Raw genomic sequence first — 27144 nt, forward strand, 5'->3', positions numbered from 1 at the left:
TCTACTCTGACACACATAAGGTTGCCAGGAGGCGGGGTCAACTCGATGACAACTGATTTGGCTTATTTTGCAAATTTTTTTTTTTTTTTTTTTTTATGGTTTCTAGGAGCCCTGGGGGCGCAGTGGTTCACAGCTATGGCTGCTAACCAAGAGGTCGGCGGTTAAATCAGTCGCTCCTTGGAAACCGCATGGGGCAGCTGTGCTCAGTCGTACAGGGTTGCTATGAGTTAGAATCAGCTGGACAGTAGCGGGGTGTCTGGTGTTTGGTGTGGGTTTCTAAGACTCATTTCCTGGACCTTTTGATGGAAAGAATACTACTTATGCAGTGTGAATAGCATGGTATTTGTAAGACTTGAGATAGAACCACTACGGTGTTGTCATGTTGACTCCAACTCGCGGTGACCCCGTGTGTATTAGAGCAGAACTGTGCTCCACGGGGTTTCCAAAGGCTGATTTTTCAGGAGATTGCCAGGGCTTTCTTCCGAGGAGCCTCTGCGTGGAGTCCAACGGCCAACCTTTTGGTTAGCAGCCGCGAGCGTTAACCGTTTGGGCTACCCAAGGACTCCCTTGAAACATTAAAAGATTTAAGTAGATGAATTATTTTAAGTGGCGGGCTAGCCGACAATGACTGGATCCCTGAGGCGGTAGATCAGGTGTGCATGATTTTATTTAAAATGTGTCCAATAAGATCTCCCACCTGGAATGAACATTTTAAACCTCTTTCTGCATATTTATCATAGACAGCATTTCCTCAGTCCATGGAGTTTCTCAGGAAGTTCTAAGTAACTTAACAGAAGAGAAAAATGAAACGCTGACGATTAAATAATAGGGAGTTTATATCATACCACAGCGAGGACACTCACATGTCCCAGCCTCGGGCACACACAAGTGACTACTGGGTGAGGGAGATCCGGTCATGCAAGTTGTCAGACGTCACTTGGCCTCTGTTGGGAGTTCAGGCATTCACTGTCACCTATGATCACGTGGGTCAGATGGCATCAGTGAACGGGGAACTGTCTTTGCTTTGGGTGGCTGTCTGGCCCTCGGAGAGGAGACAGGAGCACTGTCAGAGGAGAATTCTCCACAGCCGGAGAGCCTGTTCGCACCTGGCCTCGGCGGCCTGCACCCCCGGGAAGGTGTGCCCGGTGCCACCCGGCCTCTGCTCCTGGGTGCCCCTGCCTGCATCTAGCGGCATCTCTGGAGCACAGCACGCCACATCAGCATAGGGAGCGCGTTTCAACCAAATGGGCAGTTTTTTTTTTTTTTTTTAATCACTAGAACCTGGCAATATTAAATTTTTGTTTTCATGAGCCGAAGATCATAGCACGAATGAGGTGTAAATGTCGTCACAGAAGACTACGGGGCCGCAGAAGGACATGTCTTCAAGTTATGCTGACCTGCCAGGGACAGGAACAAAGACGTGGAGCACAGCAGACAGGCACCGGCCATGCAGTGTCCTGTGAGATACGCAGGGCGCCTGCCGGGGACGCAGACCGAGCGGGGCGGTGGGATGCCTGCGGCTCCCGGGAGCTGCTGCCATGGAAAGAAGCGAAGGACATGTGGCCGGAGCAGGGTGGGGGGGGGGGTGGGGGCTGGGAGATGTCCCCATCTCAGCATTTGTTCTAAAGTGGCTCACGGATGCTCGTTCATTCAGAACTGAGACAGAATCCCAAGCAGCGCTTGCGCCTTCTTCCTGTCTGCAAACACATCTGTTCATAAATAACTTAAAGGTCGCCTCGGCATTCCTGATGCAGTCCTGGCTGGCGTAGAAAAGGGTGGGTGGTGCGGCGTGGAGGAGGGTGTCGGGCAGGGTGGTGTGTGGTGGTGGCTGAGCGGCTCAGGCCCACGGCAGACATCAGCCATCCGAGACGGGTGGGGTGACCCAGCCATACTTCTCATGCGTCTTCACCAAACTCTTAAAGGTCGCTTCGGCTTCCTTGCGGCTGAAGGACTTTTTTGATTTGCCGGCTTTTCTACAGATCCGCCCCTGCGTGAAACAGAGAGAGAAACCAGGTTAGACCTCCTGCACCCATCCTGTCTCCTGCCATCTTGGTTAGAAAGGCCCAGAAGCTGGGGGTTTCTGATATCTGAATCCCTGTGGTGCACTGGCGACCCGAAGCAAGGGAGTGGTCCTGGCTGAGCAGATAAGGAGCATGACAGCCCTATGGAGTTAGCCTGGCACAAGACAGACAGGACTCAGGGTGGCAAAACTGTTGTTAGCCGCCGCTGAGCTGGACCCTGACTCATGGTGACCCTCATGCACAACAGAACGAAATACTGCCCAGTCCTGTGCCGTCCCCATGATGAGTTGTGGACTGGACGGTTTGAGCCATACAGTTTTTGTTGTTGGATTTTCAGAAGTAGATTGCCAGGCTTTTCTTCCTACTTTGTCTTAGTCTGGAAGCTCTGCTGAGACCTGTTCAGCGTCATGGCAACACGCAAGCCTCCAGCGACAGACGGGCGGTGAGTGTGCATGAGGTGAGCTGGCCAGAAGCGAATCCAGGTCTCCCACATGGAAGGTGAGAATCCTACCACTGAACCACCACTGCTCAGCAAAACTGTAAGCTGGGTGCTGCCTTCCAAGCCCACGGCATTGACTTATCCGCTCATTCCATGATGCTGGGATGCAACCCCACCCAGTTCCCAGTACAGCATCCGGGAAGCAGGGTTATCCAGAGCGTCAATTCAGAACCCAGCATGTTCTCCCAAAGGCAAGATATTGTCCTCACTTCCTTTCTCTCCCTCAGAAGGATGCTTTTAATGATAACTTATAATTCCTCTCTGATAACAGTAAATATATCTATTTATATGTAGATGTACATATTTATATATTCACACACACAAACACAAAGCCTCTAGCTTTTAAATTCAAGTTCAGGAGCGGATAGTGAATATCTTTGAGTTCATGAGCCATTTCAGGAGAAGACCCTGTAGCCATCTCCATGGAGGAAGAAGGCTGGCCTGAGTCACCTCGAGGTGGTAAATGTCAGGGACCTTTGTTACGCTCTCCTGGGAGATGGACCTCACAGTGACCAGGTGCATCTGGTCCAAAGGACGGAGCAGTTGGCTGTGCAGTGGACAAGAAGGTTTGGTTCACCTAAGGTGGCACTGGAAGGTTATGTTGTTGTTAGGTGCTGTTGAGTCGATTCTGACTCATAGCAACCCTACATACAACAGAGTGAAACACTGTTGAGTCCTACGCCATCCTTACAACCCTTGTTAGGCTTGAGCCCATTGTTGCAGCCACTGTGTCATTCCATGTCGCTGAGGGTCTTCTCTTTTTTGCTGACCCTCTACCAAACATGATGTCCTTCTCTAGAGATTGATCCCTCCTGATAACATGTCCAAAGTACATGAGACAAAGTCTCACCATCCTTGCTTCTAATGAGCATTCTGGATGTACTTCTTCCAAGACAGATTTAGGTTCTAGACCCCCGGCAAGAAGAAGCCAAAAAGGTTGAAGACCACGAGAGAGAAGCAGCCACGAGACAGCTACGGATGTGGCCACGTCTGAGGACATCGGCACGCTTCCAGCGATGCCTGTGCGATGTGGTCTATCGAAGGACGGAAGCAGACTGAAGGTACTCAGGAGTCGGGGCGATGCTGGGGCCTTGGTTGGATGAAGGTCTTGTTTCTTCCTTGATTCCAGCCTCAGTGATTCTTCGTTCAACCCCTCGATAGTCAATCCGCTTAGCTCCCCCTTAGCATCCCGGGCACACTTAAACTTAACTTCCCTTCACCTCTCCTGGACGATCCACTGTCTTTCTCAGTGTCTGTCTCACGCACGGCTTTCTCAGATGGGGTGGGAGCACCCGGGGAAGGCCTGGCTGAATTTCATCTATTAATGAGCACGCACACGCTATTACCAACTGCCTCCTGCTGGCAATGAACTTTTACTGGCAGTACTTCTCTCCGCATTACCGGTACGGATGTTCCATGCAGCGCAGTCCTGGGTGGGCACGTGCCGTCCTCATGTGACTCGAATGGGCCCCGGGCCTCACCACCTGCCGGCCTCGCTATGCCCAATGGCAGACACGTTCTCCCGGACAGTCATGGGAGGGAGAATCCACCCAGGTGTGTGTGGCCACAGGTGAGCAAGGCTCACCACCTACCCTTTCTAGTAAGGCCCTGATTGCTGCTGTGGTAAAAGAGCTGTGTCGGCTCTAAGTCCGCGAGGTCGATGGCACCCGAACCCTAGAAACTGGGAAGGGAAGCCCCTTTGCCGCTCTGAATTCAGAGCTTGCGGTTCCTTTTCAGCATTTGTCTTTTCAACCGTGGATGCTCAGAGGAAGCCCTAGCAGAGAAGTCAGAGGCCCAGGGTTAGAGTTGAGCTCTGCTCTGCCGGTCATTTCTCTGGGTTAGCTCCCTGTCTGCCAAACGAGGGCCGTGCCACCTGTTCTCCTTTGCGGCTTGGTTTTCATCAAATGGCCCTGGGTGCTTGGCTGCTGACTGAAAGCTTGCAGGTTTGGGTCCACCCAGAGGTGCCTCAGGTGAAAGGCCTGGCAATCTACTTCTGAAAAGCCAGCCACTGAAAACCCTGTGGAGCACAGTTCTATTCAGACACACATGGGGCTGCCATGAGTCAGAATCGACTCGAAGGCAACTGGTTTTCCTACCCGCCATCAAATGAGCTGTTAGAAGGACAAAGGCAGATGAAGAGAGGAAAGGAAACAGCCGTGTGTTGGCAGCTGGAGACTTCCCCACTTCTCATGAGGATATGGCTCCTGTTTTGATTTTGTAACTTCATAATTTGCTTATGTAGCATCACTGCACCTGGTAAACAGGGACCGCAAGAAGCTAACACCTGCACAGTCATCCTCATCACGGGCTGAGGTCTAAGTCCAGACTTACTTCATTCAACAAACACTAATGCATCTTCCCAGCAATGCTGGCATCAATTTATACATCAAACGGGAGCAGCTCTTTTGTACAAAAAGCACATCTTAACCATCTCTACTATTCTTCTCTATAATGCTGAAAATCTGTGGGACGATTTGAGAATTCTGAACGAAAAGCATCCAGACAAACACAAGCTCACAATAGCCTTGGGAATATTCTGTCGCTTTTGGCGTAAACATACACTCTGCAGATTCACTGTGAAAGTCCTGATTGTTCCAAAGAACAACAGACAAAGGCCCAAGTGGACAGGCCTCCTTTGTCGCCCATTCTTCCCTGGAGGAATGATGAACACAGAGCCCCAGAGCCCCAGCTTCAGGCACTTCAACGACCAGCAGGCCGAGTCTGTGATGAGCTGGTCGGAGGTCTCCACACCGCCACGACACTCAGCCGTCTGTAATAAACAAGGCCGGCCTCGTCTCCTGTATCTTACACCCAGTGCTACAGTTAACAAACATCTTTTCATTGACTGCCTGTCCTCTTCTGATTGGCTCTTTGAATGTTATCCACTGAAATGCTGGCCTGGAAAACCACAACTTCTATTTCTAGGCTCTGCCAGGCCTGCTGAGCTATTTTTGCTGAAATGCAATGGACCCTTGAAATGCTCACTCTGTCTCTATCCCGGGTCCCTGATGTTCCCTGGCTGCTTTCGATGTTTGGGGCTTCCCTTGTCCTTCCTTACAGAATATAGTCTCCTGGGATCTGGCCTTTCGGGGGTGCTTACACCTAACTCCTCTGACCTTCTGTGTCCTCGTCTGTAAAATGGGGACACCAACACCCACTTCACAGCACCATGAACATAAAACATGTCTTTGAATCTGAAAACACTGAGAATTTTGAAGGGTATACAATCACCATACTTATTCAATCTATGCTGAGCACATAATCTGAGAAGCTAGACTATGTGAAGAAGAACGGGTCATCAGGATTGGAGGAAGACTCATTAACAACCTGCGTTATGCAGATGACACAGCCTTGCTTGCTGAAATTGAAGAGGGCTTGAAGCACTTACTAATGAAGATCAAAGACCACAGCCTTCAGTATGGATTACACCTCAACATAAAGAAAACAAAAATCCTCACAACTGGACCAATGAGCAACATCATGATAAATGGAGAAAAGATTGAAGTTGTCAAGGATTTCATTTTACTTGGATCCACAATCAACAGCCATGGAAGCAGCAGTCAAGAAATCAAAAGACACACTGCCTTGGGTAAATTTACTGCAAAAGACCTCTTTAAAGGGATGAAGAGCAAAGATGTCACCCTGAAGACTAAGGTGTGCCTGACCCAAGCCATGGTATTTTCAGTCGCATCATATGCATGTGAAAGCTGGACAGTGAATAAGGAAGACCGAGGAAGAACTGACGCCTTTGAATTGTGGTGTTGACGAAGAATATTGAATATATCACGGATTTCCTGAAGAACAAACAAATCTGCCTTGGAAGAAGCACAACCAGAATGTTCCTTAGAAACAAGGATGGCAAGACTGCGTCTTAGATACTTTGGACATGTTATCAGGAGGGATCAGTCCCTGGAGAAGGACATCATGTTTGGTAAAGTAGAGGGTCAGCAAGAAAGAGGAAGACCCTCAATGAGATGGGTTGATACAGTGGCTGCAACAATGGGCTCAAGCCCAACAACGATTGTGAGGATGGCGCAGGATTGGGCAGTGTTTCGTTCTGTTGTACACAGGGTTGCTATGAGTCAGAACTGACTGGACAGCACATAACAACGACAACAGGTGTTTACCAGGCTATGGTGGGCTGAGAATAAGGGGTTCCAAGGACAGAGACTTGAAAGAGCCTGCTCATTCAGACAATCGTGGGCAGATGCTGGGCAGGGCTGGGGCATGGCGTGTTCAGGGTGTGTGTGTGTTGAGGGAGGGGTGCAGAATTCAACAGACCTGGCTTCAAATGCCTGCTCCAGCACTTCTTGGCTCTGTGACCTGGGCAAGCTACTTAACCTCTGTGACTCCCAATTTCCTCATCTGTAAAATAAGCTTAGCAGTGGTGTTATATGACACTGGTGTTTTCTAAGGATGTAAGGTGGTAAAATATATAAGGTGCCTCCACGGTGCTGGGCGCTTCTAACCATTCATGGTGGGTCTTGTGCTTTGGTTCATTCTGTCCTTACAAAATCATACAAAAGTGCTGTCTTTCATGTGGGTATTATGACTTGGTTTATTAGGTCACAGAAGTGTCTTCAGACAGAACCAATATACTGGATTTGTATGACTCATTTTTCACCCCTTTCAACTCTGTCTACTGTTACAGGTGGACTTTAAGCCTATATTCCTCACCCAATTAGCTCTTCACCTTCATTTTTGCATTTGCTTGCAAACATACTTCCTCGGTGTTCTGTGTCTCACTGACTGTGAATTACAGCCTTATGCTCCCTGAAACACAGAGAAAACGTCAAGTTCTGAGGTTACCGAGATCATTTCCTGAGCCCGAATTACAGAGCTGCTGCTGGTTTCAAAGACTTGGAACTGTAACTGTCAGTCCAAATGCGCTCATGACTGTCAGGCCCTACCTAGGGCTTCCGTGTAGACTTCCTGCGTGGCACTGCCGTTTGCCTGGGAACTTAGCCAAGTGTAGGCTTTCTGCGTGACACTGCCGTTTGCCTGGCGACCTAGCTAGCCAAGTGTAGACTTTCTGCGTGGCACTGCCATTTGCCTGGGACTTAGCCAAGTGTAGACTTCCTGCGTGGCACTGCCGTTTGCCTGGGACTTAGCCAAGTGTAGACTTCCTGCGTGGCACTGCCGTTTGCCTGGGACTTAGCCAAGTGTAGACTTCCTGCGTGGCACTGCCGTTTGCCTGGGACTTAGCCAAGTGTAGACTTCCTGCGTGGCACTGCCGTTTGCCTGGGGACTAGCCAAGTGTAGACTTCCTGCGTGGCACTGCCGTTTGCCTGGGGACTAGCCAAGTGTAGACTTCCTGCGTGGCACTGCCGTTTGCCTGGGGACTAGCCAAGTGTAGACTTCCTGCGTGGCACTGCCGTTTGCCTGGGGACTAGCCAAGTGTAGACTTCCTGCGTGGCACTGCCGTTTGCCTGGGGACTAGCCAAGTGTCGACTTTCTGCATGGCACTGCCGTTTGCCTGGGGATTCAGTCAGCCAAGCTTTCAGCTTGAAGAACACAGACGCTCGTGACCATCTTTGAAAGAAGGTCCACTCTGGGAAGATAGCAGTGATTTCACCTGTTGTTTAAAGGCTGGCATTCAAAGCAAACCCCAGAAAAGATCTATTTGGAAGTTTCTAGAGGACAGATAAAGTGCCACATCAGAAAAGCCCCTGCTTCAAAGAAACAAATTCCCAAAATAAAATAGTGCCATGTAAGCCACTGAGAAGTGAGGGGCCTTAGCTGAATCTGGTGCAATTAACCATCGGACAGGAGGAGCCCGGGGAGTGGGGCACTGGCTGGATCTGCAGCTGATACCAGGGTCTGAGTTCGTGTGCATATCTGTGCGCGTGTGCAGATTGTGCGATGGGGTGCATGTGTGCACATGCATGTGAGCACATACACACATGTGCATGAATCTACGTACATGTGTGTAGTGGTACATGGGTGCACATGTGCATGTGTGTACGTCTGCATGTGTACACGTATGTGTGTGTGGCTGGTGGTGATGTTCACATTGCAGGAGGATAAGCATGTGCGTGTGCCTGTGTGTGCACAAAGGCATGTGCCTATGTGTGCAGATGTGTGTGTGCATGTGTGTGTGGCTGCGGTGATGTTCCCATTGCAGGAGGACACGGGTGTGTGTACATGCATGCATGTGCATGCGTGTGTGTGTGGTGATGTTCCCATTGCAGGAGGACACGGGTGTGTGTACCTGCGTGTGCATGCATGCATGTGCATGTGTGTGCGTGTGGCGATGTTCCCACTGCAGGAGGACATGGGCGTGTGTACATGTGTGTACATGCATGCACGTGCATGTGTGTGCGTGTGGTGATGTTCCCACTGCTGGAGGACATTTGAGGGTCCCTGCAGTGACATGATGATTTTCTGGATACCAAAAGTCACTCCCAGGAAGCCTTGTGGCAGAACCCAGGGTGCCCCAAGTCATGTGGACTGGTTAGAAGGGCAGTGGTCAATTTGCACAGGGGCTTCAGCCTGGCCGGCTCCAGGCCTGAGAGGGACCCCCCCTCAACAAGCACCAACCAATGCAGGGAAGGGGGACGCCGAGGAGGCCAGAGGTACAGGAAGGGGTCAGGGTGAAATGACGGGGTAGGAGCCTACTGCAGGCAAATAAGGCAGATGAACCAGATGCCAGGGATGCAGGAGGGATACAAGCTGGCATCAGAGTTTTGTGAAAGTCCCCCCAGGCCTCCGCCCACAGCAGGCACAATGGGAATTGCTCCAAGTTCAGCTGGTGCTTCTGATCAGAGGCTGAGTGTGGCTGTATCCACACGCCAGCTCACTAAACCTTCACACAGCCATGATTGTCAGGGCTTGTCAGGACACTGAGCCTCCATTAAATGACTTGCCAATGGCTACAGGAAGCATTGGGATATGAACCAGGTCTCAGGAACCAAGTGTGCCCCTGAGCCTCCGTGTGCTGACCCATGGGGCTGCGAGGGACTGTCAGGCTCAAGGGTGAGGTGCTGAGGGCAGGCACTCCAGGTTTCCATAGAAGGGCTACCCTCCAGGTGGCCAGGATCTTCCATTAACAGCTTCCCTGCTTTCTGCCCTCTCTGTGCTGGGCTTCCAGGTCTCCTTGTTTTCAGTTAGGTTTTAAACAGAAGCTAGCACCCAGCATGGCTTTGGTTCACTGCCATTATTTATACAAGAAGCCCTGGTGGCAAAGTGGGTAAGCGCTCAGCTGCTAACAGAAAAGTCAATGGTTCAAACCCACCAGCCACTCCATGGGGGAAAGACCCCGGGGATCTGCTTCCGTAAAGACTACAGCCTAGAAAACTCTATAGGGCAATTCTACTCTGTAACACATGGGATTGCCATGAGTTGGACTCGACTCTCTGGCACAGAACAACAATATAACACACACATTCATACCCCACCCTCTGCCCCCAGCTATCTTATTGCTAAAAAAATTGTCAGATGGATTCTGAAAATAACCATTTTCAATCCAGTTGATTCTGACTCATGGCAACCTCATGCGTGTCAGAGTGGAACTACTCCTTAGGGTTTTCAAAGGCTGAGTTTTCAGAAGTAGATTGCCGGGCCTTTCTCCCGGGGTGCCTCTGGGTGGACTAGAGGCACCAACCTTTTGGTTAGTGGCCAAGTGCATTGACCATTTGCACTATCCAAAGATTCCATAAAAGAAAAAAAAAAAAGAAAACATGTTGCCATCGAGTCAATTCCAACTCATAGCGACCCTATAGGACAGAGTAGAACTGCCCCATAGGGTTTCCAAGGAGTGGCTGGTGGATTCAAACTGTCAACCCTTTGGTTAGCAGCTGAGCTCTTAACCACTGTGCCACCAGGGCTCCCGGGACTCCATAAAAACCCTCTGCCATCGAGTCAATTTCTGACTTATAGCAACCCTATAGGACAGAGTAGAACTGCCCTACACAGTTTCCAAGGAGCACCTGGTAGATTTGAACTGCTGACCTTTTGGTTAGTAGACATAGTGCTTCATCACAACACCACTAGGGTTTCCAGGGACTCCACCGTCAACTCAAAACAGTCACCACAGACGCAGTAAACTAAGTGGGTCTTTCTTGAAGTAACACCCTTTGAGGATACCTCTGAGAAAGCCCCTCGTTCATGCCTCAGCCAAACACATAAAGGCTATCTATCAGAGAAGCAAGTTCCAAGGTGGATGACTGGAACATTCCACGAGAGCAGAGGCATCTGTGTGTGCACTAGGGTGGGGCACCAGGGGCCACAGGGCTAGCGGAGCACCTGGAGCTGCCCCTCGGCTGGTTTTAGGTAGGAAGGCTGCTTTCCCATTCAGAGACCTGGGATGCAGTGTACTCTTGGGTCAGCTTCTAAACATTAAAATGTTTCCCTAAGAAGAGCATTGCCAAGCACTGATGTTTCATCCCCAGCAGGAATGTGCTCAGCCCTCAGAGCGTATCAAGGGGCTGTGCACCCAGGTGAGGGGAGTGGGCACCTGTGGCGAGGCGCTTTTCAGAGACACAGCCAGGTGATGGTGACCCAGAGAAGGAAGCCGTGACTCTCCCCCACGTGGAATGTGACCTTTCACTCAACACGCACTGTCAGCCTTACGTCTGGGGGCTACCCCGCCTTGAAGACAAGCGTGGTCTGTAGAAGTCATTGATGTGGAAAGGGCTATAGAAAAGGTCAAACACGTATTCTTTTCCTTGGATACTGACAAGACTGTGTGATGCTATACGAAATGTTTGACCTGTTTCCTAATTATCTAGAGAAGAGGCACTGGGTGCCAGGGGCTGGGCAGGGGCCCTGTGGTGGGTGGCATTGTTTGTCCGCACAGGGAGCAGGTGGCCAGCACGTGAATACCTAACGGCTCTCATTCAGACTTGAGGAACCCTGGCACTGTTGATGTGTGGGGCCAGGTGATTCCTTGTTGTGGGGGCTGCTGTCCTGTGCATCGTAGGGTGTTTAAGAACATCCCTGATTTCTACCTACTAGATGCCAGTAGCACCCTCCCCTGCAGCTGTGACAATGACAGACATCTCTAGACATGGCCAAGCGCCCCCTGGAGGACGGAATCACCTGGTGGAGAACCCTGCTCTAGAGTATGCAGGGTGGGTGCTGTGTGAGGGCAGAAGGGGGCACCTAACCTGGCATGGGGAGCAGGACAGTCAGGGGGACCTCCTGGAAGAGGGGTTCAGGAGTCTGCCCAGAGGTACTTTGGAAGAAAGGCCTGGCAATCTACTTCTGAGGGCAAGCAGGACCAAAGGCACAACTCATGGATATTTTGATGTTCGTTAAATATTAGTATCTCTACCCTCTACATTTCTAAAGGAAGTTCTAGCAGTCGTTGATTCTGTTTTGAAACAGTGCATTTTCTTGGAGGAAGCAAGCATGGAAAAAGGAATTCCAGAAACAGGAAACCCCTCCTTTAAAACATAAATCTGTCAGCTTTGATTCCTTGAAAAGTCATTAAAAAAATTTTTTTTTGCTAAAAAAATTAACTCAGATAACCATTTCAAAATTATTTTCTGGAGATTCTGTTAATACGTGTGCTTAAGCAGCCTGGCCCCCCTGAGCTTCATTAATTTAATGCAGTAAATGACAACTGCTGTGGTTAGCTGCAGTGGGGTGACCCCACGCAGAGCGGAACAAAGCGCTCTTGGGTCCTGTGCCATCCCCGCGATCGGCTGTGAATCCACGGGTTGTGGATTGCCAGGACCTTCTTCCTAGTCTGTCTTAGCCTGCAAGTTCTGCTGACACCTGTTCAACATCATAGCAACACACAAGCCTCCACCAACAGGCAGGTGGGGGCTGTGCATGAGGCGCTTTGGCTGGAAATCGAACCCAGGTCTCCTGCATGGAAGCAAGTGTTCTACCGCTGATCCAGCACTGCCCTCAAGTGGCAACTAGACATTCTCATTAAAGGTAGACAGGGCGGGCTTGCCATGTCCCAGGCACTGTTCCTACCACGTTCTTAAACACACCCACTAAGCCCTCCCCACAGCCCCATCGGGTGAGTTCTGCTACCATCAACCCTGCTTTACAGATGAGGAAACAGATAAAAAAGATCAATAACGTGCTCGAAGTCACACAGCTAGTAAGTGGCTGAGACCAGAATTTGATCTCGGGACTCTGGCTTTGGAGACCACGCTCTGAGCCCCAACTTCAGGCTGGATCTCAGGAATACGGTGAGAGGACACACTGCAAGTGAGGCAGTGACCGTTTATGTGTGAACTGCTGCTCCCCTTTGCTGAGGTGTGGATGCTGTGTTCTGGGGGCCACAAACTCCTGCCCTGGCCTTGCTCCAAAAGCACACAGGACCACGTGGGCCACGACCCCCATGACCTGCACTCTGTTTGCAGAACGGAGCTCCTGGACTGCCTATGACGTCACTGTCCACAGCGTGTCAGCACGCTGGCACACCTTCGTGCTGGGACTGGGACTCTGACCTGTGTGAGCCCCCTCCTGACCCCATCCCGAGTCCACCATGGATGGACAGGGATGCTCCCCAGCTAAAACTGCGCTCCCACACAGGCCCGCTTCCTGAAATAACCAGCAACCTGGCTCCTCCAGTCTTACTCCTCACAGAATGCCAAAGGAAGATGCCTTTGATCAGGCCAAGCCAAAAACGCTGGGTTCCATTTTCAAGCGAAAACACATTGAACACAAAACAGTGGCTCCTCCCATGCCTTCTGCCTAAGAAATCACTCCAGCTGCCTACGCGCAGGGTGGAGTCCCTGAGGGTGCAAACGGTTAAAGCGCTCAGCTGCTACCTGAAAGGTTGGAGGTTCAAGTCTACCTAGAGGTGCCTTAGAAGAAAGGCCTGGCAACCTACCTCTGAAAAATCAGGCACTGAAAACCCTGTGGAGCACAGTTCTTCTCTGACACACATGTGGTTGCATGAGTTGGAGTCGACCCGACAGCAGCGGGTGGTGGTGGGGGTCAACATTTGAGAAGGAGACATGACTCGCTCCCTAGCACTTGGTGAGCCCCAAGCGGGGTCCCCGCTGCCAGGCAGTACAGTACAGTGAAGGCGAGGCCCCACCCTGCTGTCCAGGGGCGACTTTACAGGGAGGAAAGATTCGTTCCAGTGAAGACAGCAGGCTGGGTAAGTGCAGGTTGGGGTGGGTGCTAAGGGCTGACGGTGAGCCTTGCTCACAGGTGCTGCTGAGCCAGCTGGGTCCCTTGGGCTGTCCTATAGCAGAGATTTGGACTCAAGTAAAGAATTCTGCATTAAGTTCTGACCTATTACCTGGTTCGATTCACCTGCTTCCTGTCACCTGTCATGATCTTTTTGGACTCTTGGCTTGCCATTCATCATATTTGGTGTCTTTTCACAATCTTTCATCTGCAGATATGAGAAGCTGCCCAGCACAAACGTCCCTGATCAAACAGTGAGCAGGACAGAGCAGAGGACAGGTCCTATGGCGTGAATTACAGCTTCCTTCGAGGTTGACAGAAAGAGTGGGCACTGCCGGCTGTGCCATGGCACCAAAGGAGAAGACTGCAGTCCTTGTCCACCCCCCGTCTGTCAGTCTGTCATACTGTGGCGGCTCATGTGTTGTTGTGATGCTGGAAGCTATGCCACCAGTATTTCAAGTATCAGTAGGGTCGCCCATGGCAGACAAGTTTCAGTGGGGCATCAAGACTGAGATGGACTAGGAAGAAGGGCCTGGTGATCTACTTCTGAAAATCAACCAGTGAAAGCCCTGTGGATCACAAGTAAAGCAGAGGGCCAGTGAAAAGGAAGGAAACTCTCCATGCAATGGACTGACGAAATAACCGCAGCAATGGACTCAAGCATACCAATGATACCAAGGGTGGCACAGCACCAGGCGACATTTCATTCTGTAGGCAGGGGTGTCACCACGAGTCGGAGCTGACTCAACTGCAACTAACAACAACTACTAGTCCTTTGTCCACTCCAGGTATCCCTACCTTGTTCATGAGCATGTTGGGGAAGACCAGGTCTGATGCTTGCTGCGCTCCTCATACTTGAAGTCTACAGCATTTACACAAAGTACCTGACTAGGGTGTACTTACAAGGAAGACCAGTTAATACAACTATAATTCAAATTTACACACCAAACACTAAGGCCAAAGATGAAGAAACTGAAGGGTTTTACAGTCTGAAGCTGATTAAACATACAATCAAGATGCACTGATAATTACTGGTGATTGGAATACAAAAGTTGGAAACGAAGAAGGATTGGTAGTTGGAAAATATGGCCTTAGTGACAGAAACGATGCCAGAGATTGCAAGACAGAGTTTTTGCAATACCAGACTTAATCATGGAAAAGCCCTTTTTTTTCACTGACATAAATGGTGAAGATACATGTAAAATTTGGAAGACAGCTATCTGGCCAACCAACTAGAAGAGATCCATATTTGTACCCTTTCTAAAGAAAGGTGATCCAACAGAATGCAGAAATTATTGAACAATGTCATTAGTATCTTATCCTCACGCGTCTGTCAGTTTGTCATATCATGGGGGCTTGTGCGTTGCTGTGATGCTGGAAGCTATGCCACTGGTATTCAAATACCAGTAGGGTTACCCACGGTGGACAGGTTTCAGCTTAGCTTCCAGACTAAGACAGACTAGGAAGAAGGACCTGGCAGTCTACTTCTAAAAAGAATTAGCCAGCAAAAACCTTATGAATAACAGCTGAACATTGATATAGACAGACCATCAATTACTCATATGCAGTTTCAAGTTGAAACTGAAGAAAATTACAAGTCCATGAGAGCCAAAGTAACACGTTGAGTATATCCCACCTGAATTTAGAGACCAACTCAAGAATAGATTTGACACATTAAACACTAATGACCGAAGGCCAGACGAGTTGCGGAATGAGATCAAGGACAGCATACATGAAGAAAGCAAGAGTTTATTAAAAATACAGGAGAGAAAGAAAAGACCTAAATGATGTCAGAAGAGACTCTGAAACTTGCCCTTGAACTTCAAGTAGCTAAAGCGAAAGGAAGAAATGATGAAGTAAAAGAACTGAACAGAAGATTTCAAAGGGCGGCTTGAGAAGACAAAGTAAAGTATTATAATGACATGTGCAAAGACCTGGAAATGGAAAACCAAAAGGGAAGAACACGCTCGGTGTTTCTCAAGCTAAAAGAACTGAAGAAAAAATTCAAGCCTCGAGTTACAATAGTGAAGGATTCTATGGGGAAAATAAATGTTAAACGACACAGGAAGCATCAAAAGAAGACGGAAGGAATACACAGAGTCACTATACCAAAAAGGATTGGTTGAAGTTCAACCATTTCAGGAGGTAACGTATAGTCAGGAACCAATGGTACTGAAGGAAGAAGTCCAAGCTGCACTGAAGGCATCGGTGAAAAACAAGGCTCCAGGAATTGACAGAATATCAATTGAGATGTTTCAGCAAACAGGTGCAGCGCTGGAAGTGTTCACTCATCTATGCCAAGAAATAGGGAAAACAGCTTCCTGGCCAACTGATTGGAAGAGATCCATATTTATACCTATTCCCAAGAAAGATGATCCAACTAAATGCGGAAATTATCGAACAATATCATTAATATCACCACAAGCAAAATTTTGCTGAAGATCATTCAAAGGCAGCTGCAGCAGTATATCGACAGGGAACTGCCAGAAATTCAGGCTGGATTCAGAAGAGGACGTGGAACCAGGGCTATCATTGCTGATGTCAGATGGATCCTGGCTGAAAGCAGAGAATACCGGAAGGATGTTTACCTGTGTTTTATTAACTATGCAAAGGCGTTCGACTGTGTGGATCATAACAAACTATGGATAACACTGCGAAGGTGGGAATTCCAGAACACTTCATCGTGCTCATGAGGAACCTTTACATAGATCAAGAGGCAGTTGTTTCAACAGAACCAGGGGATACTGCATGGTTTTAAGTCAGGGAAGGTGTGTGTCAGGGTTGTATCCTTTCACCATACCTATTCAATCCGTATGCTGAGCAAATAATCTGAGAAGCTGGACTGTATGAAGAAGAATGGGGCATCAGGATTGGAGGAAGACTCATTAACAACCTGCGTTTTGCAGATGACACAACATTGCTTGCTGAAAGTGAAGAGGACTTGAAGCACTTACTGATGAAGATCAAAGACTACAGCAGCCTTCAGTATGGATTGCACCTCAACATAAAGAAAACAAAAATCCTCACAACTGGACCAATGAGCAACATCATGATAAACAGAAAAAAGATTGAAGTTGTCAAGGATTTCATTTTGTTTGAATCCATAATCAACACCCATGGCAGCAGCAGTAAAGAAATCACAAGACGTATTGCATCAGGCAAATTGGCTGCAAAAGACCTCTTTTGAAAAGCAAAGATGTCACCTTGTGCTAAGCCATGGAGTTTTCAATCACCTCCTAGGTGTGTGAAAGCTAAGCAATGAATAAGGAAGACCGAAGGAGAATTGATGCCTTTGAATTATGGTTTTAGGTGAAGAATATTGAATATAGCAGGGACTGCCAGAAGAGCAGAAACCCTGGTGGCATAGCGGTTAAGCGCTATGGCTGCTAACCAAGGGGTCGGCAGTTCAAATCTGCCACGCGTTCCTCGGAAACTCTATGGGGCAGTTCTACTCTGTCCTATAGAGTCGCTATGAGTTGGACTTGACTCGACGGCACTGGGTTTGGTTTTTGGTTTTGCGAGAAAAGTGAACAAATCTGTCTTGGAAGAAGTACAACCAGAATGCTCCTTGGAAGCAAGTATGGCGAGACTACGTCTCGCACACTTTGGACATGTTATCAGGAGGAATCAGTCCCTGGAGAAGGACATCATGCCTTGTAAAGTAGAGGGTCAGTGAAAAAGAGGAAGACCCTCAAGGAGATGGACTGACACAGTGGCTGCAACAATGGGCTCAAGCCTAACGATTGTGAGGATGGTGCAGGGCTGAGGAGTGTTTTGATCTGTTGCACGTGGGGTCACTATGAGTTAAAGTCACTTGATGGCACCTGACCACAAGAAGTTGTCTAGTACCATGTCTGTTCACAGGACAGAAATCTCAATTCCAAGGTTTTTATTGTTTTTAACCTTGGACTATTGTTCCCCTGGGCCAAAAGCTTAAATGCATTTTTGTTAGTGAATTAGGGTTATCATTTTTTTTTCTCATAAGGATCTTCTGGCCCTCTTACCAATATTTGTTTTATCCTAAATAGTCCAGAGAGAAGACAGAAGCAAAATAGCTGTTCACATTCAATACCCATCATTAAGCAATGAGTAGCCCTGGATCCTTATGTGTACCATTGAAGTACAAATGTTATTAGGTCGTGTGTGTGTGTGTGTGTGTGTGTGTGTGTGTGTGTGTGTGTGTGCATGTATGTCTGTATGGGCCATGTCTCAGCTAACTGGGGTCTGTAACTCTTCTTTCTAGTTCTTCAATTTGGACACTAGATGTCAACCATAGCCCTTTCCTTTTGCTACCTTGATTATGCTATCGGCATTGTCTAGTTGGCTGTGATGGTTAATGGTATGTGTCACCTTGGCTAGGCTGTGGTTCTCAGTGGTTTGGCAGACACTGCTCTCCCATAATGTAATATAATATAATCACCTTCCATGTTGTGATCAGCCAATTAGTTGAAAGGGGAGTTCCCTTGGGGGTGTAGTCTGCTTCCAGAATATAAATGGATGTTCTGCCAAAGCTTGTTCCCTCTTGAACCTGCACTCTTCTTGCCACTTGTCTTCTGGTTCTTGGGACATAAGCCTGCAGAAGTCTCGGGCCTGCCGCCTGACCTGCCTATTTTGGATTCACCAGCACCCACAATCCTGTTAACCAGCAGAGGCCTCCAGCCTGCTGATTGACTTACAGTTTTGGGACTTGCCAGCTCCTCAATTGCATGAGCCATTTCCTTAAAGTAAATCTCTCCCTCTCTCTGTACACGTATATGTATACATATAGTTCACTCTTGATTTCTTCTTTGACAGAACAGATATTTAATAGTGCATTAATTTCCATGAATTTGTGTTTTGTAGTTTTGTTATTTATCATCTATCTAGCTATCTATCATCTATCTATCTATCATCTATCTGTCCATCCATCCCTCCCACTGGTATTGCTCCTTTAGAGAACCAAGAGTAAGGCACTGGCCATCATATCGACCATTCCTAGGAATGGACGGGGATAGGACTGAGTGGGTCAGTGCTGCCCTTGTAAATGGGAAATCACTGCTGGTGGCAACTTGCGCCTGTTGAAGACAATTGCAGTCTGCTTTTATCAGAATGCTTTCTCCTGCTGAGGAAACAAATTAACTAGCAAATGGGCATCACTAATGCAGTATGCCTGAAGGTTACACCAGGTAATCAAAGGCACCATCGAGGTATTATCTTCAACACGTTCTAGGATTCACAGAGCCTTTTTGCTCTCTGTGACATATCCATAAGCGTCATCTCCCACGGTGAGGTGCAGCTTGGAGTGTGGCAGGAGGCGCTTTGACCAGCCTGAGTACTCCCATCATCGGGCCCCTCCTGGGGTGGGTGAACCCGGCACTGCCCTGAAGCAAGCTTCCCAGGGCAGCACCGACACCACAACTCCATTGATCCATGGACAACCCAACACAGATCCGCGACATGGGATGTTCCCCTGTGGGCAAATTAGCCTTTGTGTACTTAAAAACTTTAACAACCCAACACCTTATAATGAGCGAGCGGTACTTTGCCCTGAGAACACAGTTTTGACTGCTTCATGCAGTGGCTGCTAATGAGGTGCTAATGAGGTGCCAGCGTTGTGGGGCAGGAGGAGGCACCCACTCAGCACAGACATGATGACTCTGCACCTCTGCGCCGTGGGGCCTGGCTGTTACAAGGAAGAGGTGCAGAGCGGAGGTTGCCAACCTCAGGATCCCGTAACTGAGCGGGGCGTTCCCAGGCCTGATTATGGAGGACCCCATTTTTAGTGATTTCAATGGATGTGACAAACTTACCACAATAAAGTGTACCTTACTTCAAGGAATAAGTATATTTTTGTTATGAGTCCTGGGTGGTGCAAACAGATAAGTGCTCGACTACTAGCTAAAAGGTCAGTGGTTCGAACCCACCCAGAGGCACCGTCCTGGAAGACAGGCCTGGTGATCTGCTTCTGAAAGGTCGTAGCCTTGAAAACCCTATTTAAAAAAAACAAACAAACCAAATCTGTTACTGTCTAGTTGATTACGACTAATAGTGACCCTACAGGAACAGAGTAGAACTGCCCCATAGGGTTCCCAAGGAGTGGCTGGTGGATTCAAACTTCTGACCTTTTGGTTAGCAGCCTGAGCTCTTAACCAATGCACCACCAGTGCTCCTAAAAACCCTGTGGAGCAGTTCTACTCTTCATACAGGGGTCACCATGAGTCAGAATCAACTCAACAGCAACTAACAACAACAACCAACGTTAACCAGCAACAACACCAACACTAATCAACCAACCACCACCCCAGCCAACCAACCAACCAACCAACCAACCAACCAACCAACCAACCAACCAACCAACCAACCAACCAACCAACCAACCACCGCCCCAACCAACCAACCAACCAACCAACCAACCAACCAACCAACCAACCAACCAACCAACCAACCAACCAACCAACCAACCAACCAACCAACCAACCAACCAACCAACCAACCAACCAACCAACCAACCAACCAACCAACCAACCAACCAACCAACCAACCAACCAACCAACCAACCAACCAACCAACCACCGCCCCAACCAGCCAGCCAGCCAGCCAGCCAGCCAGCCAGCCAGCCAGCCAGCCAGCCAGCCAGCCAGCCAGCCAGCCAACCAACCAAACAACCAACCAACCAACCAACCAACCACGACCAACAACAACCAGTAACCATCAACAATCAATGCCAACACTGCATTTTTACTGACGGGCCCTGCAGTGAAATCGACTACCCCATGAACAGAGCCAGCTCTGGACAGCCTGCGTGTCTGTCACTGTGAGCATGGCACAGGCCCCTTTGGCTGGCTCTCTCCACACCAGCGGGAGCACATTTCCTGCCAGGACAGGAGTTCCAGTGCCCAAACCAGCAGCAGGCAGAGCCTTTCACATCCATGGCTGCTGTTGTTTGTTAGCAGTCACTGAATCAGCCTCAACTCATGACGACCCCGTGCACAACGGAATGAAATGCAGCCTGTTCTGTGCCATCACCATGATCAGTTTGGATCCGACTGCTGTGATCCATAGGGTTTTCACTGGCTAATGTTCAGAAAACAAAAATCCTCACAACTGGACCAATGAGCAACATCATGATAAACGGGGAAAAGATTGAAGTTATCAAGGATTTCATTTTACTTGGATCCACAATCAACACCCATGGAAGCAGCAATCAAGAAATCAAAAGATGCATTGCATTGGGCAAATCTGCTGCAAAAGACCTCTTTAAAGTGTTGAAGAGCAAAGATGTCACCCTGAAGACTAAGTTGCGCCTGACCCAAGCCGTGGTATTTTCAATCCCATCATATGCACGTGAAAGCTGGACAATGAATAAGGAAGACCGAAGAAGAATTGACGCCTTTGAATCGTGGCGTTGGCGAAGAATATTGAATATACCATGGACTGCCAGAAGAATGAACAAATCTGTCTCGGAAGAAGTGTGGCCAGAATGCTCCTTAGAGGCAAGCATGGCGAGACTGCATCTTACATATTTTGGACATGTTGTCAGGAGGGATCAGTCCCTGGAGAAGGACACCATGCTTGGCAAAGTACAGGGTCAGCGGAAAAGGGGAAGACCCTCAAGGAGGTGGATTGACACAGTGGCTGCAAGAATGAGCTCAAGCGTAACAACGATTGTAAGGATGGCGCAGGACCGGGCAGTGTTTCATTCTGTTGTGCATAGGGTCACTATGAGTCGGAACTGACTCGACAGCACCTAACAACAACAACAATGTTCAGAAATAGATCATCAGGCCTTTCTTCCTAGCCTCTCTTAGTCTGGAAGCTCTGCTGAAACCTTCTCGACATCAGAGCAGCACACAAGCCCCCACTGACAGATGGGTGGTGGGTGCATGAGGTGCACTGGCCGGGAATAAAAGCTGGTCTCCTGCATACAGAGTGAGGATTGTCCCACTGAACCGCTCCTTTACCGTGCCCCTGCCGCCTCTAGCTCTCTCTCTCATGCCTCCCTACCCCCATTACCCACACCTTCCCTTCCTTCCCTCCTAAGGAGGGTGGACCCTTACACTGGTTTCTTGTTCATCTGAGCACAGGAGGCTCCACCAGGCAGGGCGTGATGGAGGACTGGATACCGAAACAGGACTGATGCCAGCTCAGGGCTCCCAGGGCACTGCACCTTTCCACATCTGTAGGTGTTACACAGGTGAGGGTTCCCATGTCAATAAAACCCAGCATGCACTTCGTATGGATTGAATTGTGTCCCCCAAAACGTGTGCTGTAATTCCTAAATCCCTGTACCAGAGGACGTGATCCCATTTGGGAATAGCTCTTTCTTTGTTATGTTAATGAGGCCACATCAGTGTAAGATATCTCCTAAACCTAATCACTTTTGAGTTACAAAAAGAGATTTGGCACGAAGCAAGCAAGCGGAGATGGGGAAAGACACACTGAATTCAGCCTCCTAGCTTCCAGAACTGTAAGACAATAAACTTTTGTGAAACTTTTTTATGGGAACTTTTCATTCTCCACTTCGTACATGCTGATACTGCTTCAATTCTGTAAAAGCATATATAACTTTCTACAATCAGAAAAACTCGTAAGAGTTTTAAAAGCTAGGCAGAACACAAGTAACATTAAATTTTTGTGCGTTATCATTGAATCTGTGCTTTGACTGGCCCCCTCACGGGACACTGAAACACTGACAGTCGTGGCAAGAACAGAGAATAATAATGATCCATGGACGGGCAGGGCTGCTTCTCACGTCAAGCTGCTTTGCTCCACCCGTGGCTCTCGGGGGGGAAGGGGGACTGCCCCCCTGCAGGCCACGCCGCTACCATTTCAGGTCCCAGCCGGTAGAGCCAGTGAGGCCTCATGCAGACTGGGCCTCTCCTGCCTCTCTGGAGGCCCTGACGTGGGTGGACCAGCCAGAGGGGACAAAGGTACTGCCTTAGTGTCCTAGGACTGCCATGACCAATATCACAAACTGGGCAGTTTCCAAGAACAGGGATTTATTTTCTCACGGTTCTAGAGACTGAGAGTCTAAAAGCAGGGTGTCAGCAGGTTCATCGTCTCTCTGTGCACACTAGAGGAAGACCCTTTCCTCCTTTAGCTTCTGCAGCCCTGGGTGTCTCTCGGCGTGCCTTGGCTTGTAGGTGGATCTTCACGTGGGGTTTTCCCCGAGTGTGACTCTGTCTCCTGGGTCTGTCCTTTTGTTTTATACGACACCACTCAGAAGGGATTAGGACTTGGACCCACCCTATTCTGGAATGACTTCATTAACTCATAACATCTGCAAAGAAAAACCCTATTTCTCCAAACAAGGCCCTGTTCACAGGTACAGGGGTCAGGACTTCAGGACATCCAGTCCATAACAGGCACCTTTGCAGTACGGCCCCCAGCACACACAGAAGGGGGTCTCTGCAAGGGTCCACCTTTCACTTAAAGGTCTCAGTCCTGGCACCACACCCTGCTGTCGATGTGAGCTCTCGTCCTGTATGGAGTTCTGCACCCAGTGCCAGTCCACACAAGGAGAAGAGCACCTCTGCCCTGACTGCTGCAGCTCACTCATCGTTTGCACTCTCGGTCTGCGATCGCCACCAACCAACCCGTGGTCCTCCTTGTGTCTCCATCAGAAAACGTCTCACAGATAGGCATTTGATTCCAATTCTATAATATTTGTTCAATTAAAATGAATTAGAGCAATTTACTTCTCCAATAAATCGTTATCATCATAAGGGCAGATAAAAGTCAATGTCAATGGAGAAAATCCATTTATATTATTTTTCTTTTAATTTTTTCTCTGTGTGTGTGTTAAACACATTGAGTGGAAGAAAAAGACTATAGATCATTTTAACTATGATACTGTAAAAGTCAGGGATGTTGTCCTGAAATGAAAATGTAAGCATCTTAGTGCATACTATTTGAGTAAAAACATTTATACAAATAAACATGCATAACTGATTTTACAAAAAGCCTTGTCTTATGTATAGATGGGCCCAGTCTTACAACAGTTTGATAGAATTTTATCCTTATGAAGCTTACGGGAAATTCCTCTGCTCACGAAACATCTGGGGGGGGGTCAGTGTCGGCTATCAGGCCTGGAAAAGATGCTTAGTGTCATCTATCAAGCGGAGCATCTGGATACACAGAAGGGACGTATTAACAAGGCAACACAATGAGGGCTCAAACAGCTTTGTGATCCTTCTGTAATTGTTGGTAGATGAAATTAAGTCTTTCTTGCTCTTGCAGAGTTCAAAGTTTCAAGGCAGCAAGAGATACGGGGTTGCTCCAGGGTTGTTTAGAGCTAAACGTGAAGAACTTAAAAAAGACGAAAGGGAAGAGGCAGGTGGGATAGTTGTACATAGAAATTATGTTAGCCTCTGCCAGGGTTATAAGGAACAGCTCCCCTGCCCTGCTTCACATCTTGGTGGTGGACTGGCAGAGATATTTGGGGATTTTAAAAAAATATATTTTTATTGTGCTTTAAGTGAAAGTTTACAAATCAAGTCAGTCTGTCATACAAAACCTTACATGTTGTTGTTACGTGCCATCGAGTCAGTTCTGACTCAGCGACCCTACGTACAATAGAACGAAACACTGCCTGGTCCTGTGTCATCCTTACAATCCTTGTTATGCTTGAGCTCATTCTTGCAGCCACTGTGTAAATCCATGTCTTTGAGGGTCTTCCTCTTTTCCGCTGACCCTGTACTTTGCCAAGCATGATATCCCTCTCCAGGGACTGATCCCTCCTGACAACATGTCCAAAGTATGTAAGACACTGTCTCTCCATCCTTGCTTGCAAGGAGCATTCTGGTTGTACTTCTTCCAAGGCAGATTTGTTTGTTCTTTTGGCAGTCCATGGTATACTCAATATTCTTCGCCAACACCACAATTCAAATTCGTCAATTCTTTTTTGGTCTTCCTTATTCATTGTCCAGCTTTCACATGCATATGATGGGATTGAAAATACCATGGCTTGGGTCAGGCACACCTTAGTCTTCAAGGTGACATCTTTGTTCTTCAACTCTTTAAAAAGGTCCTTTGCAGCAGATTTGCCCAATGCAATGTGTCTTTTGATTTCTTGACTGCTGCTTCCATGGGTGTTGATTGTGGATCCAGGTAAAATGAAATCTTTAACAACATCAATCTTTTCTCCGTTTATCATGATGTTGCTTATTGGTCCACTTGTGAGGATTTTTGTTTTCTTTATGTTGAGGTGTAATCCATACTGAAGGCTGTGGTCTTTGATCTTCATCAGTAAGTGCTTCAAGTCTTTTTCACTTTCAGCAAGCAAGGTTGTGTCATCTGCATAACGCAGGTTGTTGATGAGTCTTCCTCCAATCCTGATGCCCCATTCTTCTTCATATAGTCCAGCTTCTCAGATTATTTGCTCAGCATACAGAATGAATAGGTATGGTGAAAAGATACAACCCTGATGCATACCTTTCCTGACTTTAAACCAATCAGTATCCCCTTGTTCTGTCCAAATAACTGCCTCTTGATCTATGTACAGGTTCCTCATGAGCACTACTGTTCTGGAATTCCCATTCTTTGCAATGTTATCCATAATTTGTTATGATCCACACAGTCAAATGCCTTTGCATAGTTAATAAAACACAGGTAAACATCTTTTTGGTATTCTCTGCTTTCAGCCAGGATCCACCTGACATCAGCAATGATATCCCTAGTTCTACAACCTCTTCTGAATCTGGCCTCAAATTCTGGCAGTTCCCTGTCGATATACTGCTGCAGCCGCTTTTGAATGATCTCTAGCAAAATTTTGCTTGTGTGTGATATTAATGATATTGTTCTATAATTTCCCCATTCAGAAACTACCATAAAAAATGGAATTGAGGACTTTCTGAAAGCATTCTACATCCAAATTCACTAAGGACATCGAAAATGATAAAAATAACTTCTGATTAAAAAAATGCACCAAACTGGGTACACCAGCATAAAAACTAAGTAGATTGAAAATATATTCACCGTGATAATTTTCAGTACCTATTGGTCCACTAGTGCGGCCTTCCAACATCACCAACTCTCACACTAGTTGTGTGAAAGAATCATCAACCAACGAACACCGTTTATCTTTGGCTGCAGCTGACGAGTGCTCCACCCAGAAGGTCTACACTGCTTGCCCTACTCTTTTCCCTCCACACTCTCACTTTGTCCAAAGTCCCCTCTGTTCTCTCAGGTGCAGCCCACACGGTCCCCAGGCTGGGATGGCAGGGCTTCCCTGATGGATAAAAGTGCAGACACAGAATCCTGAGAAAAGTAGCCAAAAACCAAACCTTTTGCCGCCGAGATTCTGACTCATAGCGACCCTACTGGGCAGAGTAGAACTGCCCCACAGGGTTTCCAAGGCTGTATTCTTTGCAGGAGAGACCGTCACATCTTTCTTCTATGGAGCAGCTGGTGGGCTCAAACTGCCAACCTTTTGGTTACCAGCTGGGTACTTAACCATTGTGCCACTAGGGGAAATACACTGACCCAGACTGAAGAAACTGGGCAGGTGACTGTCCAGAGAAAAAAAGGAATTCTTAAGACAGTAATGGCTGGAAAAAAGGACAGAAAAGAATACTCTTGTTAACCTCCCATGATTCAGAGGAGCTCAGGGGAGCAGGCGTGGGGGGTGGTAAACTGGGACAACAAATAATGAGCTGCACAGGAATAAAGGAGGAGGGGACAGGAAAAGTGCCAGGGAGGATAGGCAGAGCCCCTGTTCATTAATTTTGACAAAGCCAAGAAGAGACGCTCACAGCAAACACAGAAAGAAGGAATCCTTGAAGCGAAAAGGAAAAGTGAAGCATGAAAACATAAAGGCAATTAAAATGATGAGAGAAATAGAAAAGAAGACAGTTCTGGCAAAGCTAAGGAAAATAAAAACCTGAATTAAAATAAAAATCCCTCACCAAGAGGAATGTGTGAGCAGGCAGAAGGAGCAGGAGTGGGTGAAAGGGAGGAAGTGCAACGGCGAACACCGGAGACCCAGAGGACAGCAAGGGGCAATGGCGCCAGGGGAGGCTGGGCGGGTCCCTGTGGGCAGGGAAGCCAGGGCGGGAGGGGGCGGGGACTGCAACTGTAAGATGAAAGTCAAAAAAAGAAAATACAGCCAAGACTACTGTGTGTTTTGAAAGAAAGGCACCAATAATAACCACAGCTGAGTCGACGGAGGGAAAGGGGGAGAGAGAAAGAGAGGAAGAAGGAACAGAATGAGAAGGAGGAAGAGAAGAACCACAACAAGTACAAGAAGAGCCAGCTTTCGCAGTGGGTTCGGGAGCGGGAAATGGCAGAGGGACTTCCCTGTGACAAACATCTTAACATTCCCCTCAGCCTTAGTGGGCAACTTAGTTTAAACTTACAGTATGAAATTTCCATGGAAATCTACAGGAATGACCCACAAGAATTTTTGGACGGGCTCATTCTGCTGTAATCTTTATGCGAGCAGATCACCAAGAAGAAGAGGAGGAAGAGGGTGAGGAGGAGGGAAGAAGAAAGAAGAGGAAGAGGAGTTGGAGGAGGGAAGAAGAGGAAGAGGAGTTGGAGGAGGGA

At 48.1% G+C, this 27144-nt stretch overlaps 1 protein-coding gene across 1 annotated transcript in view; it reads right to left on the minus strand.

Moving 5' to 3' along the window:
• Positions 1-1671: 1671 nt before the first annotated feature.
• Positions 1672-27144, minus strand: part of UBE2QL1 (ubiquitin conjugating enzyme E2 Q family like 1) — a 51256-nt gene continuing 25783 nt past the window's right edge. Inside the window, exon 2 of the mRNA XM_049860885.1 lies at positions 1672-1987. Within this exon, the coding sequence (XP_049716842.1) occupies positions 1856-1987 (132 nt within the window). The 3' untranslated portion in view covers positions 1672-1855. The remainder of the gene's footprint in view (positions 1988-27144) is intronic.

Source organism: Elephas maximus, chromosome 2, assembly GCF_024166365.1.
Source record: "Elephas maximus indicus isolate mEleMax1 chromosome 2, mEleMax1 primary haplotype, whole genome shotgun sequence".
Classification (NCBI taxonomy): domain Eukaryota; kingdom Metazoa; phylum Chordata; class Mammalia; order Proboscidea; family Elephantidae; genus Elephas; species Elephas maximus.